An 18,941-nucleotide genomic window follows, 5' to 3' on the forward strand; every position below is an offset into this window, starting at 1 on the left:
TCTCTCTGTCTCATATTTAAATTTATAGTAGTATTGGAACGACAATTTATACTGTAGATTAATAGATTTGTCAGAAAATTCATGCTGAATGTACAATTCAAAGGAATAGTGTGGAATAACCTTTTATACTTGTGACTTTGACAAACTGTTTTTTGACACGTTTGTTAACAAAACGGAAGCCTAACCACAAATGACAGGATGTAGCCTCTGCATCAACTTGTCACTAGAAGGTGGAACAGTATCCATTTTGAAGGTCACATTTCAATATGGCATGTGTTGTTCTCGCTCTTCTTACAATCTTACCAGGTAGGCTGCTTACTTTTAAAATGTTCTTGATTTCATTGAGGGTCTCTCTAAAACTCTGTCATTGTTAATACTTTGAAGTAATGAGTGATGAGAGAGGCAGGGTTGAGGTCAATTCTGTTTCAATCAAGTAAGTCAATTGAAATTACATTACAAGACTTTAAAGGAAATCCTCATTGAAAATGCACAGTTGAAGTCGGAAGTTAAAAAAAAACTTGTTTTTCAACTTCTCCAAAAATGTCTTGTTATCAAACTATAATTTTGGCAAGTCGGTTAGCACATCTACTTTGTGCATGACACAAGTCATTTTTCCAACAATTGTTTACAGACAGATTATTTAACTTATAATTCACTTTATCACAGTTTCAGTGGGTCAGAAGTTTACTTACACTAAGTTGATTGTGCCTTTTAAACAGCTTGGAAAATTCCAGAAAATTATGTCATGGTTTTAGAAGCTTCTGATAGGCTAATTGACATCATTTCAGTCAGTGCTTCTTTGCTTGACATCATGGGAAAATCAGAAGAAATCCGCCAAGACCTCAGAAAAAAATTGTAGACCACAAGTATGGTTCATCCTTGGGAGCAATTTCCAAACGTTCATCTATACAAACAATAGTATGCAAGTATAAACACCATGTGACCACGCAGCCGTCTTACCGCTCAGGAAGGAGATGCGTTCTCTCTCCTAGGTATGAATGTACTTTGGTGCAAAAAGTGCAAATCAATCCCAGAACAACAGCAAAGGACCTTGTGAAGATGCTGCAGGAAACAGGTACAAAAGTGTCTGTATCCATAGTAAAACGAGTCCTATATCGACATAACCTGAAAGGCCGCTCAGCATGGAAGAAGCCACTGCTCCAAAACCGCCATCAAAAAGCCAGACGATGGTTTGCAACTGCACATGGGGACAAAGATCATACTTTTTGGAGAAATGTCCTCTGGTCTGATGAAACAAAAATAGAACTGTTTGGCCATCATGACCATTGTTATGTTTGGAAGAAAAAGGGGGAGGCTTGCAAGCCGAAGAACAACATCTCAACTGAAGCACAGGGGTGGCAGCATCATGTGGTGGGGGTGCTTTGCTGCAGGAGGGACTGGTGCACTTCACAAAATAGATGGCATCATGAGGGAGTAAAATTATGTGGATATATTGAAGCAACATCTCAAGACATCAGTCAGGAAGTTGAAGCTTGGTCGCAAATGGGTCTTCCATATGGACAATGACCCCAACCATATTTCCAAAGATGTGGCATAATGGCCTAAGGACAACAAAGTCAAGGTATTGGAGTGGCCATCACAAAGCCCTGACCTCAATCCTATTGAACGTTTGTAGGCAGAACTGAAAAAGTGTGTGCGAGGAAAGAGGCCTACAAACCTGACTCAGTTACACCAGCTCTGTCAGGAGGAATGGGCCAAAATTCACCCCACTTATTGTGGGAATCTTGTGGAAGGCTACCTGAAACGTTTGACCCAAGTTAAACAATTTAAAGGCAATGCTACCAAAAATGAATTGAGTGTATGTAAACTTCTGACCCACTGGGAATGTGATGAAAGAAATAAAAGCTGAAATAAATGAGTCTCTCTAATATTATTCTGACATTTCACGTTCTTAAAATAAAGTGGTGATCCTAACTGACCTAAAACAGGGAATTTTTACTAGGATTAAATGTCAGAAATTGTGAAAAACTGAGTTTAAATATATTTGGCTAAGGTGTATGTAAACATCTGACTTCAACTGTATGTACATTTTCCATTCTTGAATTAAATCATCTGAATAAAATGGGACTGACCCCAAACCCTGATAAAGGCACTTGCTATGATGTCACCTTTATCGATGAGCTTTTTGAACTCTAATGGTGTACCGAAGATCAAGGTATATGTAACCTTTCATCAGTCCATATCACATCTCGTATGAAGTAGTTTAGGCTAATTTGACCACTTTTGATACAATTTGTTTAAGGTTAAGATTTCAAACCTCCATTGATACGTATTGCCTACGTCTTGACCCATGACCGAAATAGAAAACAGAAACAGAAAGCAAATTCTAAATTGTCCTAAATTATATACTATCTCATTAAAATGACAGATCACAAAACCAGTTATTTATTTAAACTGAATAATAATTTATGTTTATACTCTCAGAATATTGAAGCAATTGATGATGATAATGATGATGATCTCTGTTATTAACATAAGGATACATATTTGAATTCTGTTCTATCTAATTCTGTGTATATTACTATACATGATACCATCACCATCAGGACAATCATTCCATTCCATTATGTTTCAGTGGTGATGGGAGATACCACTGGTTACCTGGGAGATTCGGTCACCTTGTCTTCTGGAGCCAACTCATCCTGGATCTTGAGCAAGATAGAGTGGTATATATTCAGCAACAACACCTGGATTGCAACGTACAGGAAAGAACCACACATTCTCAAAACAGACCGTTTCTGGCAGTTTCAGGGTCGTCTAAGACTCAACATCTCGTCCGGGGACTTAGAGATAAGAGATGTGAGGATAGGGGATGCCCTGGTTTACTCTGTTCTCCTGAAAGACTATAAGGGAGAGCAGCATAGCGTATCTGTCCAGCTCACTGTGAGAGGTAAGGCTCTCAATCACAACAGTGTACCTATATTAAAGGTGCACTCTAGGATTTCCATCAGATTTGCCGGGGCAAGTGAGCCCAGAACCCAAGGGTCCCAAAATGGCAATTGAATGCAAGCTTCAGCCCGCCAAAAATGTATTGTTAAACATTTCTAGTCTGTCTATCTATGGGTAACAGGGTATACGTGTTATGCTCGACTCACTCAGTTTTCCACCACAAAACACCAGAAAAAGGCCAAAAAAGAGTAGAACCAGCTCGCCTGCTTTTACATTATGATTTCAATATTAGATGTTCAATGTTTCTTTTGAAAAAAATATGAATAGTTTCACAATATTAAAACAAGAGTCCAGTTCACGTAACAGGGTTGACCTTAACATGAGGGACAGGTGTTTCATGTGATAAGATGAATCACTAATCATATGAAATAAATAATAATCTTCAGAAATTAATTTGTTAAAGCAACAAAATAACTAGGGCTTTACAATGATGGTGAACACTTTTGGGGTTGGGGTTAATTATGTTGAGATCTATCTAGAAATCACAGTAGGTGCGGACAGGAGGGACATGTTCAAATGCAGAATTTTGGCACTTTCTCACAGATTTATTGTATTTTCTATGAGGTCTTATTCTTATAACAGGCTTTTAAAACTGAATATTTAAGCACAATTTCTAATTAAAATATCAAAGGGATGCAAACTGTACTCATTTGGTGGAACAGCTCTACTGTATTCATATTGTATTCCCAGTTTTGTTTCTGGAAAATGTGTTTTCTATTCACGAGAGCTTCCTGTATTTCCGTTCAAATGTCCAGAGCGTCTCAGCAAGCCCAGCGTCCGTAAGGTCTTCAGCATGTTGAAGCACAGCCATTGTGTGATGGCTCTTCAGTGCTCCTCTTCAGTGAAGGACACCCACCTCTCCTGGGAACCAGAGGCTGCGTTTGAGGATGCCTTCTGGAAGGGGAATCCCAACACCAACGTCTCTGTCGTCTGGACGTCTTACAGCCCCAACAGAAATGCCACCTTCACCTGTACTGCCAGCAATGGGCTCTCTAAAGCCTCCAGGGTTGTGACGGAGAGATGCCAAGGTACGGTCACTTCTAGGGCCAGGATTCTTTCCCCGGGAACACATGATCTGACCAGAAAAACAGTGGTGATTTCATCATTCTATGGGCAGGGAGTTCTTACGCTGGTCAAGCTTGCTGTTGTGTTTGAGAACAGTATTTGTCTTACAGTGAGGTATTTGGACAATGACACATTTTGGTTGTTTCAGATTATTTTGTGCCCTATAGAAATGAATGGTAAATAATGTATTGTATCATTTTGGAGTCACTTTTATTGTAAAAAAAAAAGAAAAAAGTAGTGGGTGTGGTCAATGGCACAGTTTTAGAGGCTCTCCTCATGGCCGCATATACAAATGTTTTCCATTTTATAGCTAATTTCCTGCAATTATACACATTTTGCCATGGCTTACGCCGTGTCCTAATGCTATCTGAGTGACTTAAACATTAAAACAAAATCAATGGGTGCCCCATGCCATGACATTTTTGGAATTTCAGATTTTCAGATTTTTCTTATTTTGGTGATAGTTCTCAAAGATGATGTTATTTAAAAACATTTTGCCCCATTATCTTTTCTACAGACTTCATATCCGGTTTAAGTCGTGTAAGTTTACACTGAAAAAGCTTGATGTAGTCATTGCATGCTAGGAATATGGGTCCAAATACTAATCTTTTGACTACTTTACAACAACACAATTGTCACTTTCCAAATATTTTTGGACCTGACTGTATTTCTATTCTCTCCCTGTCTCCTCAGAGCCCGACATGGTGGGAGAGACCCGCTTCCCTGGAATAGTTTTTCTAATGTTGCTCTTAGGAATTGTGTTTGGATGTGTTTTAACATATATTTGTTTTAGAGTTGAGTTAAAAGTATTCCCCGTACCAACTTTGTAAACTTTGTTTTCATGTGCATGATGCCTTGCTTAAAATTGATGTAAAAAATGAAATTCGCTGCAGCTGATTTGCTTGGTCCTTTCTTGCTGCAGCTTTCTGCGGAGTAATTGACACAGGTTTTTTAACTGACAATTATCTTGGGTGTTATCCCCAGGGTTTGGAAGGCGGCCCGTGTTCTCCCTCTCCACAAAGGTGGTGAGATACCAAACCCGGTCTCAGGGATGGCTAACTCTGGAGATCCCTTCGATCTCCAATGAGTTAGGTAAATCTGATTTGAGTTATCTTGAACTTTACTTGTGGAAAGATCTCCAAGGCTTTCTAAAGTTGGGTGAATTGGGGCCTCTAGGGGCAATTCAAAAGGCTAATTGAGGACCTTTATACTGAAGAATGTATTTGTTTTCTATGACTGTTTAGCTTTTTGTATATTGATGTGCTTATGAACTGTATATTGATGTGCTTATGAACTGTATATTGATGTGTATACAGGGTTCATCTTTAAAATAGACCTTGGTCTTAGCATGACTCCCTGTTCAAATAAAGCTGAATTATTATTTATATTTTTTGGTAATCAACAATTAAAGGTATTAGGATTGCTGCCATTCCAATATAGTCTTGCTTACACCAGACTAAATATATTTATAACTAACCCAATATAGTTCATCTGTGCCATTTACAGTGGGAGCAAATTAAGCATAGTGGGCAGAAAAAGCAAGAAGGTGAGCAAAGCACGAGCTAGCGAGATCCTACTGGCTCGTTGTCGCATGTACAGTGCATTCGGGAAGTATTCAGACCCCTTAACTTTTTCCACATTTTGTTACGTTACAGCCTTATTCTAAAATCCTCATCAATCGAAACACAATACCCCATAATGACAAAGAAAAAACAGGTTTGTGGAAATTTTGGCAAATGTATTCAAAACAAAAACTGAAATATCACATTTGTATAAGTATTCAGACCCTTTACTCAATACTTTGTTGAAGCACATTTGGCCACGATTACAGCCTTGAATCCTCTTGCGTATGACGCTACAAGCTTGGCCCACCTGTATTTGGGGAGTTTGGCACACCTGTATTTGGGGAGTTTCTCCCATTTTTCTCTGTAGATCCTCTCAAGCTCTGTCAGGTTGGATGGGGAGCATCGCTGTACAGCTATTTTCATGTCTCTCCAGAGATGTTTGATCGGGTTCAAGTCCGGGCTCTGGCTGGGCCACTCAAGGACATTCAGAGACTTGTCCCAAAGCCACTCCTGCGTTGTCTTGTCTGTGTGCTTCCGGTCATTGTCCTGTTGGAAGGTGAACCTTCGCCCCAGTCTGAGGTCCTGAGCGCTCTGGGGCAGGTTTTCATAAAGGATCTTTCGGTACTTTGGTCCGTTCATCTTTCCCTTGATCCTGACTAGTCTCCTAGTCCTGCCGCTGAAAAACATCCCCACAGCATGATGCTGCTACCACCATGCTTCACCATGGGGAGGTGCAAGGTTTCCTCCAGATGTGACACTTGGCATTCAGGCCAAAGAGTTCAATCTTGGTTTCATCAGACCAGAGAATATTGCCATAATTGGTAACAATATAAAGATATTGAAGCACATTTGATTACTACGCTAGTTGTTCTTGAATAAGAAAATGTTGTGTAGGGTTCCCATAGTTAATCCAGTAAAAGTACTTTCTGTAGTACCTCTTTCATACCTTATGCTGCCTGTCACCCAGTCATTTGTGATGCAGACTTATCACTTTATCTAAGATACTAAATGTCTTATATGCCTATCATGTACTTCATCAAACAATACAACTTCATCAAACAAGTTATGTAAGCCTAAATCTCTTCAAAATAAAAGGTTATATCTATCTATCTACTCTACGATCAACAAAAGGAAAATATTGAATAATGAAAAAGTAGGCAACAAAAAAATTCTGCAATGTGCAGGTCATGATGAAATTCAACAGTAACATCTTAATAATCATTAGGTGGGTGCTTACATTTGTCCTATTTCAATCATTTAAAAGTGTGTATTATACAAATGTGAAATGTGTTTTTTTTGCATATCCCACTCCGTCTGGCCAAGGATCAGCCATTATTGACAGTGACCCTAGAGCAATTAGGGTTAAGTGCCTTGCTGAAGGGCACATCGACAAATCCTTCACTTAGTCATTTGGGGATTCAAACCAACAACCACTAGGTTACTGGCCCAACACTTTTAACCGCTAGACTTCTCTTCTACGCCAATATACAAAATGTACATTAAGGAACTCCCCTCACCTGGTTGTTTAGGTCTTAATTGAAAGGGAAAACCAAAAACCTGCAGACGGTTCTACAGTATACAGTGCCTTGCGAAAGTATTCGGCCCCCTTGAACTTTGCGACCTTTTGCCACATTTCAGGCTTCAAACATAAAGATATAAAACTGTATTTTTTTGTGAAGAATCAACAACAAGTGGGACACAATCATGAAGTGGAACGACATTTATTGGATATTTCAAACTTTTTTAACATTTCAAAAACTGAAAAATTGGGCGTGCAAAATTATTCAGCCCCCTTAAGTTAATACTTTGTAGCGCCACCTTTTGCTGCGATTACAGCTGTAAGTCGCTTGGGGTATGTCTCTATCAGTTTTGCACATCGAGAGACTACATTTTTTCCCCATTCCTCCTTGCAAAACAGCTCGAGCTCAGTGAGGTTGGATGGAGAGCATTTGTGAACAGCAGTTTTCAGTTCTTTCCACAGATTCTCGATTGGATTTAGGTCTGGACTTTGACTTGGCCATTCTAACACCTGGATATGTTTATTTTTGAACCATTCCATTGTAGATTTTGCTTTATGTTTTGGATCATTGTCTTGTTGGAAGACAAATCTCTGTCCCAGTCTCAGGTCTTTTGCAGACTCCATCAGGTTATCTGCCTGGTGTGTTCCTTGTTCTTCATGATGCTCTCTGCGCTTTTAACGGACCTCTGAGACTATCACAGTGCAGGTGCATTTATACGGAGACTTGATTACACACAGGTGGATTGTATTTATCATCATTAGTCATTTAGGTCAACATTGGATCATTCAGAGATCCTCACTGAACTTCTGGAGAGAGTTTGCTGCACTGAAAGTAAAGGGGCTGAATAATTTTGCACGCCCAATTTTTCAGTTTTTGATTTGTTAAAAAAGTTTGAAATATCCAATAAATGTCGTTCCACTTCATGATTGTGTCCCACTTGTTGTTGATTCTTCACAAAAAAATACAGTTTTATATCTTTATGTTTGAAGCCTGAAATGTGGCAAAAGGTCGCAAAGTTCAAGGGGGCCGAATACTTTCGCAAGGCACTGTATCTATGGAAGCCCAGCCTATGACCACATCCTGTTCAGCCTAGAGAACTTCCTGTTCAACTTACAGTACTTCCTGGTAGGGAGAAGAGGAGTGTCCAAATGTGATCTTATCATACACAGTCTGCAGCAAAATGTGTCAGACAACCAAAAATAAACCATTTCAGCATCATGAAAGGTGGCCCATTTCCAAACTAGACTACCGTAGTGGTGTTTTAGAAATGGTATTTTGTAGTTATTGTCTTGCAAAGTCAGTTTCCTCATTTTTAAACTGAAGCATTCATTGGCATTCATCTCTTGTCTCCCCTCAAACTGGGATACAGGTGAATATACAACTTGAAATATCCTTTCCTCTATACTTCCACTGCTTTATGGTGACATTTTTCCCCTCTAAGCCTGCAGGGATCTCCACAGAGTCCCCTACTGTCTTGTGGAATGACCGGTATGAAGAAACAGCCACAACGGAAACATAAAAATGCACATTGGCATTCTGACATCAATCAATGTTGACACTTTATATTACAGTGCACTTACTACTGTGTTATTATTCATGTGAGTACGGTGTGGCAAGTGTTATAATTACTCATTGTTACACTGTAATACTTGTTACAGTGTGTCTTACATAAATAATTTCACAATAATACACTGCAATGCAAAGTCCTACCTAATCAATAATAGATAATAATTGATTGGATTTATATAGCACATTTCAGGGTTTGATTTATACTGTACGTGGCACTTTACATATTTGCACTTTTTACGTATCTAAGCAGGTGGGTCCGATTTTACTTCTTTACATGTCAGTCAGAAGTAATGTATTATAAACCCTTCAACCAAAACAACTGTCATAATGGTATTTAAAGTGTGGTATTTAAAGTGTGTTATTTAAAGTGTGCTATTTAAAGTGTGGTATTTAAAGTGTGTTATTTAAATTGTGGTATTTAAAGTGTGGTATTTAGGGCTGTCACGCCCTGACCTTAGAGATCCTTTTTATGCCTCTATTTTGGTTTGGTCAGGGCGTGAGTTGGGGTGGGCATTCTATGTTTTGTGTTCTATGTTTTCTATTTCTGTGTATTAGGCCAGGTGTGGTTCTCAATCAGAGGCAGCTGTCTATCGTTGTCTCTGATTGAGAACCATACTTAGGTAGCCTTTTCCCACCTGTGTTTTGTGGGTAGTTTTCTGTTTTTGTGTCTGCACCAGACAGAACTGTTTCGTTCGTTCTCGTTGTTTTTTTTTGTTATTCAGTGTTCAGTTCTATTAATAAATCATGAACACTTACGACGCTGTGCTTTTGTCCACATCTTCATGCAACGATGACCGTAACAAGGGCTTAACTGCAGTTATCCTACAGTGTACTGTATCTTATTATGTAATAGAAACAATCATTTTATACATTCCCATATCACCTTAAATTTAATGAATGACATGCATCAGCAAAAAAAGTATCGTCCCCTTTTCAGGAGCCTGTCTTCAAAAGATAATTCGTAAAAATCCAAATAACTTCACAGATCTTCATTGTAAATGGTTTAAACACTGTTTCCCATGCTTGTTCAATAAACTTAGGACACTAAAGATGCCTTTCTACTGACTCTGAAAAACACCAAAAGAAAGATGCCCATGGTCCCTGCTCATCTGCGTGAACGTGCCTTAGGCATGCTGCAAGGAGGCATGAGGACTGCAGTTGTGGCCAGGGCAATAAATTGCAATGTTCTTACTGGGAGACGCCTAAGACAGAGCTACAGGGAGAGAGGACGGACAGCTGATTGTCCTCGCAGTGGCAGACCATGTGTAACAACACCTGAACAGGATCTGTACATCCGAACATCACACCTCCGGGACAGGTACAGGATGGCAACAACTGCTCAAGTTACACCAGGAATGCACAATCCCAACATCAGTGCTCAGACTGTCCGCAATAGGCTGAGAGAGGCTGGACTGAGGGCTTGTAGGCCTGTTGTAAGGCAGGTCCTCACCAGACATCACTGGCAACAACGTCGCCTATGGGCACAAACCCACCGTCGCCGGACCAGACAGGACTGGCAAAAAGTGCTCTTCACTGACGAGTCACGGTTTTGTCTCACCAGGGGTGATGGTCGGATTCGTGTTTATCGTGAGCTTTACACCGAGGCCTGTACTCTGGAGCGGGATCGATTTGGAGGTGGAGGGGCTGTCATGGCCTGGGGCGGTGTGTCACAGCATCATCGGACTGTTTTTGTTGTCATCGCAGGCCATCTCAACGCTGTGCGTTACAGGGAAGACATCCTCCTCCCTCATGTGGTACCCTTCCTGTAGGCTCATCCTGACATGACCCTCCAGCATTACAATGCCACCAGCCATACTGCTTGTTCTGTGCGTGATTTCCTGCAAGACAGGAGTGTCAGTGTTCTGCCATGGCCAGCGAAGAGCCCTGATCTCAATCCCGAGCACGTCTGGGACCTGTTGGATCGGAGGGTGAGGGTTAGGACCATTCCCCCCAGAAATGTCTGGGAACTTGCAGGTGCCTTGGTGGAAGAGTGGGGTAACATCTCACAGCAAGAACTGACAAATCTGGTGCAGTCCATGAGGAGGAGATGCACTGCAGTACTTAATGCAGCTGGTGGCCACACCAGATACTGACTGTTACTTTTGATTTTGACCCCCCTTTGTTCAGGGACACATTATTCAGTTTCTGTTAGTCACATATCTGTGGAACTTGTTCAGTTTATGCCTCAGTTGTTGAATCTTGTTATGTTCATACAAATATCTACACATGTTAAGTTTGCTGAAAATAAACACAGTTGACAGTGAGAGGACATTTCTGTTTTTGTTGAGTTTAGCTCATGGTCGTAAGATCTTTTGCATTCTAGAAACACTGCAACAGCTGCTGACCCAACCACACCATTGCCAATCATTCAAATCTTCAGAATCAATACATCATGACCAGAAGTATGTGGACACCTGCTCATCGAACAACTCATTCCAAAATTCTGGGCATTAACATGGAGTTGGTCCCCCCTTTGCTGCTATAACAACCTCCACTTTTCTGGGAAGGCTTTCCAATAGATGTTGGAACATTGCTGCAGTGACATGCTTCCATTCAGCCACAAGAGCATTAGGGAGGTTGGGCACTGATGTTGGGCAATTAGGCCTGGCTCGAAGTCTGCGTTCCAATTCTTCACAAAGGTGTCCGATGGGGTTGAGGTCAGGGCTCTGTGTAGGCCAGTCAAGTTCTTCCATACTGATCTCGACAAACCATTTCTGTATGGACCTCACTTTGTGCATGGGGGCATTGTTAATCATCAAACAGGAAAGGGCCTTCCCCAAACTGTTGCCACAAAGTTAAAAGTATAGAATCGTCTAGCATGTCATTGTATTCTGTAGTGTTAAGATTTCCCTTCACTGAAACTTAGGGGCCTAGCGGGAACCATGAAAAACAGCCACAAAACATGACGGTGCCATGATTAAAGTCACTGAGCTCTTCAGTGCTGCCATTCTACTGCCAATGTTTGTCTGTGGAGATTGGCTGAAATAGCTGAATCCACAAATTTGAATAGGTGTCCACATACTTGTAAATATATACAATGTATATATGAGATCAACAAAGGGGGAAGATTACAATCATGAAAAAGTAAACAAATAGTGTAGAGCGTGAAATTAAACAGTAACATCTAGGCCTATCTTCAGAATGTACATGTGTAAGATGCAGAGGATGCAGAGGGTTCTATATCTATGGAAGGCGCAGCCTGTGACCACATCCTGTTCAGCTCACAATACTTCCTGGAAAGGAGAAGGGTGGGCTTCCCGGCGTCCAAACGTGATCTTGTCATACAGAGTCTGCGGCTGCATGTGACAGATAATCAAGAAGAAACTGTTTCAACATCAAGAAAGGTAGTGACTATTCTCAAAGTAGACTACATAGTCTTCCATTCAACCACAGACATTTTACCATTATGACCATTTATATCTTACCTTGTTCAATCTTGGGATAACCAGATCATTGACAGTTTCATAGATGGATACTGGGTTTAGATGACTGTTTGATCTTGTCTGGAATCAAAATACAGCCCATTACAATACAGTACATACAACTTTAACACATTCAGATACATAATAAGGCATTGTATACTTACATCTCTACTTCTTGTGTTGTCCATAACATCAGCATATATTGTGTTGTCAGTTAGATCTGCTGTGTTTAATATGAACAAAATATCAACCAATCAGAAACATTTCAAACAGGATATCAACAAACATACCCAGGAATAAATAAACAACACTCATAACGGGTTTCACTCTTTTACCAATTTTTAGTAAATCCCCAAATTGAAAACAAAATCATATCAGCTGAAGAATGATTCTAGAACCACCTGAAATGTCACTTTAAGTACAGCTGAGGGCCCTAAGCTGTACATACCTTTGTTACGGTGTTTCCTGCAGTAGCACACTGCCACAGCTACAGTGAGGATCAGCACCACAGCGCCTCCTACTGATACTCCGATGTAGATGGAATACCATGCCTGTCCTGTCACATATTGTACACCACACATGATTAGACTATACAGTATGATAACAACTACAGGGCTCTATGTCTTATACAGGTTACTGCCAAAATAAAGGAAACCCTTGAGTAAATGACAGATACAAAGTAAAATGAAACCAGGTGCTTCCACACAGTTGTGGTTCCTGAGTTAATTAAGCAATTAACATCCCGTCATGCTTGGGGTCATAAATAAAAATGCCCAGTTGCGGGCCTCCCGAGTGGCACAGTGGTCTAAGGCACTGCATTGCAGTGCTAGCTGTGCCACCAGAGATCCTGATTCGGGTCCAGGCTTTGTCGAAGCAGGCCGCGACCGGGAGACCCATTGGACGGCGCACAATTGGCCCAGCATCGTCCTGGTTAGGGGAGGGTTTGGCCGGCAGGGATGTTCTTGTCCCATTGCACTCTAGCGACTCCTGTGGTGGGCCGGGCGCAATGCACACTGACACCGTCGCCAATTGTACGGTGTTTCCTCCGACACATTAGTGTGGCTAGCTTCCGTGTTAAGCGGGCATTGTGTCAAGAAGCAGTGCAGCTTGCCTGGGCTGTGTTTCGGAGGACGCACGGCTCTCGACCTTTGGCTCTCCTGAGTCTGTACGGGAGTTGCAGCGATGGGACAAGACTGAAACTACCAATTGGATACCACGAAATTGGGGAGGAAAAGGGGTTTAAAAAAAAGCCCAGTTGTCCATTATTTTGTCTACCATGACTAGAAGAAGAGATGTCAATGACTTTGAAAGAGGGGTATCAATGGATTATAGGGGGCTTAAAGGGTGTGTGTGTCTCAGTCACCAGGGCTCATCCCAATTGAACACTTATGGGGGATTCTGGAGTGGTATCTGAGTCAGCGTTTTTCACACACCATTTGAACCCCCGAGCCGGATAAAAGTGTCTGCTAAATGATGTAAATGTAATCAAAAGTATGACATATTCTACTTGACAACATAAGCCTATAAGAACACTGAAAAGTGTATAGAAGGGATTATTATGATATCTAGGTACCTGGGGTGGTTGTGTCATTACTACACTTTACTGTCGTAGAGGCAGTTTTCCAACTGACTAGGTTGGAGGCGTTGCATTTTACATTGATGTCTCCCTCTGCTGGTGAGAGAGATAATTGAATCTGCTGGGCGTCACCGTAGATCTCGTTGTCTCTTTCCCACGTGTAGATAATGTTGGGGTAGCAGGACACGTTGCACACCAGCCGTACCGTACAGGAGTGGTTGCCCAATAGCTTGATGTCTGTCTGGATCACCATCTTTGATATAGGCTCTGAGAGAGAGACGTCAACGAGATGATACCAGAGTGCAAGACAATGGATGGAAGATGTCATTAACACTATAGTCATAGAAAAGGAAACAAACTATGTAAAAAAAGCTGATAGCTGCCTACCGTGAACCTGAAGAGTGACAGCCTTAGTGGGAATCTGCTTGTCTGTTTCAGCAGTAACAAGAAATTCCCCTGAGTCTTGCAGAGTCAGTTTCCTAATTGTTAAACTGAAGTTAATGACATTCAACTCTAGTCTCCCATCAAACTGGGATCCTCGTGAATATACAACTTCTGAGTTGAATTCTACAATATCCTTTCCTCTGTACTTCCACTGCATTGGTGACATTTTGCCCCTCTAAGCCTGCAGGGATCTCCACAGAGTCCCCTACTGTCTTGTGGAACGGCGAGTATGAAGAAACACCCACACCTGAAACACAAACATGTACATTAGCATTCTGACACCAATCAAAGGTTACTCTTTATATTACAGTGCACTTACTACTGTATAATTATTCATGTACGTACTGTATAGCAAGTGTTGTAATTACTCATTGTTACACTGTAATACTTGTTACAGTGTGCCTGCATGAATAATTACACAATAATACACTGCAATGCAAAGTCCTACCTAATCAATAATAGATAATAATGGATTGGATTTATATATCGCATTTCCAGGTTTCATTTATGCTTTACGTGGCACTTTGCATATTTTCACTTTATATATTTACGTATCTGAGTGTGTGGGTCCTTTTTAACTTCATTAAAGTCCACTCCTCCCACACATTCAGTAGAACAGGATGAGATGACAGGAAAAGAGAAGTGAGGGTGAATCTGATAACCCCTCCTCAGCTCACAAGTACAAACCACACTGTGTTTAATGTTTAATTATTCACCAGAAATGTGTCCTATACAACGCTGGAGGCATTATAAATACATGTCGGTCTGAAGTAACAAATTATAAACCCTTACACAAAAAATCATCTGTCATGAATTAAGACAAAATAAAGTAACAACTCCAAGAGGGGGGATATTTAGGGCATACCTACAGTTATCCTAGTCCTGCGGTGTATCTCATTATGTAATAAAAACAATAATTTGATACAGTCCCGTATTGCCTTACATTTAATGAATGACATGCGTTTCACATCGTAAGATTTGTTGCGTTCTAGAAGCACTGCAACAGCTGCCGACCCAGCCACACCATCGGCACTCATTCAAAACTGCTGAATCACTTCATCACGATATGTTCCTGAATATAGGTATTATGTAGGTGTTATCACACAGTAATAAAGCAAAAGATCCTGAATATCCAACCAATCACTGATTACTAGGCAATCTACAGTCAACACACACCGTTGCAAAGACCAACAAGGAAGTTAGAGAACGGTTTTACTAACTTTATAATACAAGAAAGCCCATGCAATAGATACAAAGCATGAACAGGAGGAAGTTATTTAAAAAACTTTTTTTTTTACAAAACTTACCATAGTGGAGGTTAGAGAGTAGGATAAGTAGTATTCCCTGTTTTGAGAAGGAGGAGAAGGGACAACCAAACATCTCTTTAAGGCTTGACTGCTTCCTCTGGCTGTATGTACTTATCTATCACTGTCACTGGTAGCTAGCAGTTGACTAACCAAAACACACAGAGAAGAAAGAGTAGAGACCTCCTTTTGAGGAGGGCTGCTGTTTAAAAAAAATAATTCCCGTATGAGGCGTGGGCTTTGGCACTATTTGGGGTTTGGCACTGTGTTGATCAGTCTGATGGTGGTGGTTTTGCAGCATGTGTTTCCTAGCTGCTGCTGGTTGTGTGGTTAATGGTCATGGTATTACTCCGATACATACCGGTAGCTGTGTTATTTTAGGAGCTGACCAATCAAAGTTGCAGAAAGTCAAAAGGAGGGATACAGAAAGAGGACGAGAGGGGGGTTTAGAGAGAGCGAGTGAGAGAGAGCAAAAATATCATAACAGTGTGTGTGTGTTTTCATCTTGGCTTCATATACCTGCAGAAGTGTTTGCATGACTTCTTCTGCATGCTCATAGGTCAGTGTGGCTGAGGGAAATGAAACACCTGCTAACTTTCTCGGAAAGTAGTGGTTCCCTGGTTACTGACAAAGGCCCCTCTTCTACTTGGAATTCAACACAGTAATGGAAATATTCAATATTGTTTCTGTGTAAATACCACACCTTGGCTCATGAGTCTAACCTTTGCTTACTTGGAAGACCGCTTTGCCATCATAGATGTGCATGTCCACATTTCAATTTTAAAAAGGAACTCCTGCAGAGTATATAACATCATAAAATTGAGAAGAACTTTTATTTTCAGGCACACCCTTCCCCAAAAAATCATTCTGAAAATATCAACGGGTCTTCAGCTGATGGGGTATGGCATTTTAACTTTGCTAATGGGGCATTTATGTCATATTCTTCAAGATTCAATGGGTAGATGTAATTAAGTCCAAAATTTGATGTAGAAATAGCAGATTGCCCCTTTAAATCACACATTGTGGAGCATAAGATCTATACTAGGCTGAAAGGAGGTTTGACCAAATTAGGTTTTCTGGAAAAGTTGACGATGACAATATCCATGTACTGTATGAAAGCACTCTTGCCATTTGGTAGATAAAATATAGCTTTTTTTAAAAAGCACAATGCAAAGATAATGTAAAAGTATAGGCCATTAGAAGAAAACGTGAATAATACTTGTAATATTTTGGAAATTCATGTACACATATGTAATTCTATCATCTGAATGACAGACATCAAACAGATCTGAATGACAGACATCATAAATCAAAGATAATACATTTGAATGAATTTACAACAAAACTCAATACACAATACAAAGCAGACACAATTACTGTAGCTGCAGATAAGATCCATCATCATTACACCTTATAATTAAAAAATCTGTTACAGTGAAACACAATTAAACCATGCTAAAGTATAATATATCTGTTGGTAAATAAAATATGAAAAAAATCCTTCATGTACAAGGTGCTATTGTGTGTGTGTGTGTGTGTGTGTGTGTGTTTGTGCTTGTGTGTGTGTTTTGTGTGTGTGTGTGTGTTTGTGCGTGAGTGTGTTGGTGTGTTTGTGCGTGCGCGTTGAGCGTGCATAATCCATGTTCCCGGGTTCCTTCTGCTCCTCCTCTGAAGATGTGTCCCTCCATCCCTCCATTCTTCCATCCCTAAATCCCTCCATTCCTCCATCTCTCCATTCCTCCACCTCTCCATCCCTCCACCCTTCCATCCCTCCACCCTAGTTACAGTTTGGTCCCATCACTCCCGTACGGACTCGGGAGAGGCGAAGGTTGAGAGTCGTGCCTCTGAAACACTGTATGGTATTGTACCTTACCCCAAAATCAAACTATAGTTTTGATTCATCATTGATCTCACTGTCTGCAGTTTGGGAGGAGGTGAGGGCACTCGGAGGAGGTGAAGGCACTCGGAGTGTGGTGTCAGGAAAACAACCTCTCAACGTCAACAAAACAAAGGAGATGATCGTGGACTTCAGGAAACAGCAGAGGGAGCACCTCCCTATCCACATTGACGGGACAGCAGTGGAGAAGGTGGAAAGTTTTAAGTTCCTCGGCGTACACATCACTGATAAACTGAAATGGTCCACCCACACAGGCAATGTGGTGAAGAAGGCCCAACAGCGCCTCTTCAACCTCAGGAGGTGGAAGAAATGTCGCTTGTCACCTGAAACCCTAACAAACTTTTACAGATGCACAATTAAGAACATCCTGTCGGGCTGTATCACCGCCTGGTACGGTAACTGCACCGCCCACAACAGCAGGGCTCTCGAGACGGTGGTACGGTCTGCACAACAGATCACCGGGGGCAAAGTTCCTGCCCTCCAGGACACCTACAGCACCCGATGTCACAGGAAGGCCAAAAAGATTATCAAGGACAACAACTGCCCGAGCCACTGCCTGTTCACCCCGATACCATCCAGATGGCAAGGTCAGTACAGGTGCATCAAAGCTGGGACCGAGAGACTGAAAAAGGCCATCAGACCTCTTGTAACTACCGGGATCGTTGTCATCAACTGACACTAATTAGCATAACGCAACGGACAAAAATATAACTAGAAAAGATTCATATTCATGAAATCACAACTGAAATATATTGAAACATAGCTTAGCCTTTTGTTAATCACCCTGTCATGTCAGATTTTGAAAATATGCTTTACAGCCAAAGCAAGACAAGCATTTGTGTAAGTTTATCGATAGCATAGCATTATGCCTAGCTAGCAGCAGGCAACCTGGTCACGAAAATCAGAAAAGCAATCAAATTAAATTGTTTACCTTTGATGAGCTTCGGATGTTTTCACTCACAAGACTCCCAGTTAGATAGCAAATGTTCCTTTTTTCCAAAAATATTATTTTTGTAGCCGAAATAACTCCGTTAGTTCTTCACGTTTGGCTGAGAATTCGACCGGAAATTGCGGTCATGACAACGCCGAAAAGTATTCAAAATTTGCTCCATAATATCGACAGAAACATGGCAAACGTTGTTTATAATCAATCCTCAAGATGTTTTTCAAATATCTATTCGATAATATATCAACCGGGACAGGTGGCTTCTTAGTAGGAAAGAGAGAAACAATGGCCGTATTTGTCTCTTACGCACAAAACACTCTGAGAGACTCCAGCTGACCACTGACGCAATGTTGACGTTCAGGCTAATTTTTCAAAATAAAAGCCTGAAACTATGTATTGTGACACTAGACACATTAGGGAAGCCATAGAAAAAGGAATCTGGTTGATATCTCATTCACTGGGCTTGCTCCTACCTATCTCTCTGATTTGGTCCTGCCGTACATACCTACACGTACGCTACGGTCACAAGACGCAGGCCTCCTAATTGTCCCTAGAATTTCTAAGCAAACAGCTGGAGGCAGGGCTTTCTCCTATAGAGCTCCATTTTTATGGAACGGTCTGCCTACCCATGTCAGAGACGCAAACTCGGTCTCAACCTTTAAG

At 41.0% G+C, this 18,941-nt stretch overlaps 2 protein-coding genes across 5 annotated transcripts; one reads left to right on the top strand and one right to left on the bottom strand.

Moving 5' to 3' along the window:
- The first annotated feature begins 43 nt into the window (after positions 1 to 43).
- Positions 44 to 5,420, top strand: LOC110500441. Of its 4 annotated transcripts, XM_021577820.2 has the most exons (5): positions 44 to 306; positions 2,597 to 2,911; positions 3,726 to 3,998; positions 4,553 to 4,575; positions 4,729 to 5,420. In XM_021577820.2, exons 1-5 carry the CDS (start codon positions 267 to 269, stop codon positions 4,765 to 4,767), a joined length of 690 nt encoding a protein of 229 aa, XP_021433495.1. In that variant the 5' UTR covers positions 44 to 266; the 3' UTR covers positions 4,768 to 5,420. The 4 variants fall into 4 exon arrangements, 3 of the variants coding, with proteins under 3 accessions (XP_021433495.1, XP_021433494.1, XP_021433493.1); XM_021577819.2 differs by lacking the exon at positions 4,553 to 4,575; XR_005038605.1 differs by having other exon boundaries at positions 46 to 306; positions 3,726 to 4,575; positions 4,729 to 4,783.
- Positions 5,421 to 11,518: 6,098 nt separating this feature from the next.
- LOC110500437 (natural killer cell receptor 2B4) lies at positions 11,519 to 15,758 on the bottom strand. The gene is given in 8 exon segments (XM_021577814.2): positions 11,519 to 11,985; positions 12,115 to 12,192; positions 12,276 to 12,334; positions 12,560 to 12,667; positions 13,685 to 13,954; positions 14,075 to 14,298; positions 14,300 to 14,378; positions 15,439 to 15,758. Coding segments are annotated over 8 exon segments (966 nt in total). The 5' UTR covers positions 15,512 to 15,758; the 3' UTR covers positions 11,519 to 11,910.
- Positions 15,759 to 18,941: the final 3,183 nt, after the last annotated feature.

This window comes from Oncorhynchus mykiss, chromosome 21 (assembly GCF_013265735.2).
Source record: "Oncorhynchus mykiss isolate Arlee chromosome 21, USDA_OmykA_1.1, whole genome shotgun sequence".
In the NCBI taxonomy this organism is placed as follows: Eukaryota; Metazoa; Chordata; class Actinopteri; order Salmoniformes; family Salmonidae; genus Oncorhynchus; species Oncorhynchus mykiss.

What these genes read in the sequence shown, in the direction of transcription:
- LOC110500441 (XM_021577818.2), top strand. Translation starts at nt 267, where the DNA reads ATGGCATGTGTTGTTCTCGCTCTTCTTACAATCTTACCAG. An exon ending in TCTTCTTACAATCTTACCAG is followed by an intron (nt 307 to 2,596) that starts GTAGGCTGCTTA and finishes ATTATGTTTCAG; the next exon opens with TGGTGATGGGAGATACCACT. An exon ending in TGTCCAGCTCACTGTGAGAG is followed by an intron (nt 2,912 to 3,725) that starts GTAAGGCTCTCA and finishes TCAAATGTCCAG; the next exon opens with AGCGTCTCAGCAAGCCCAGC.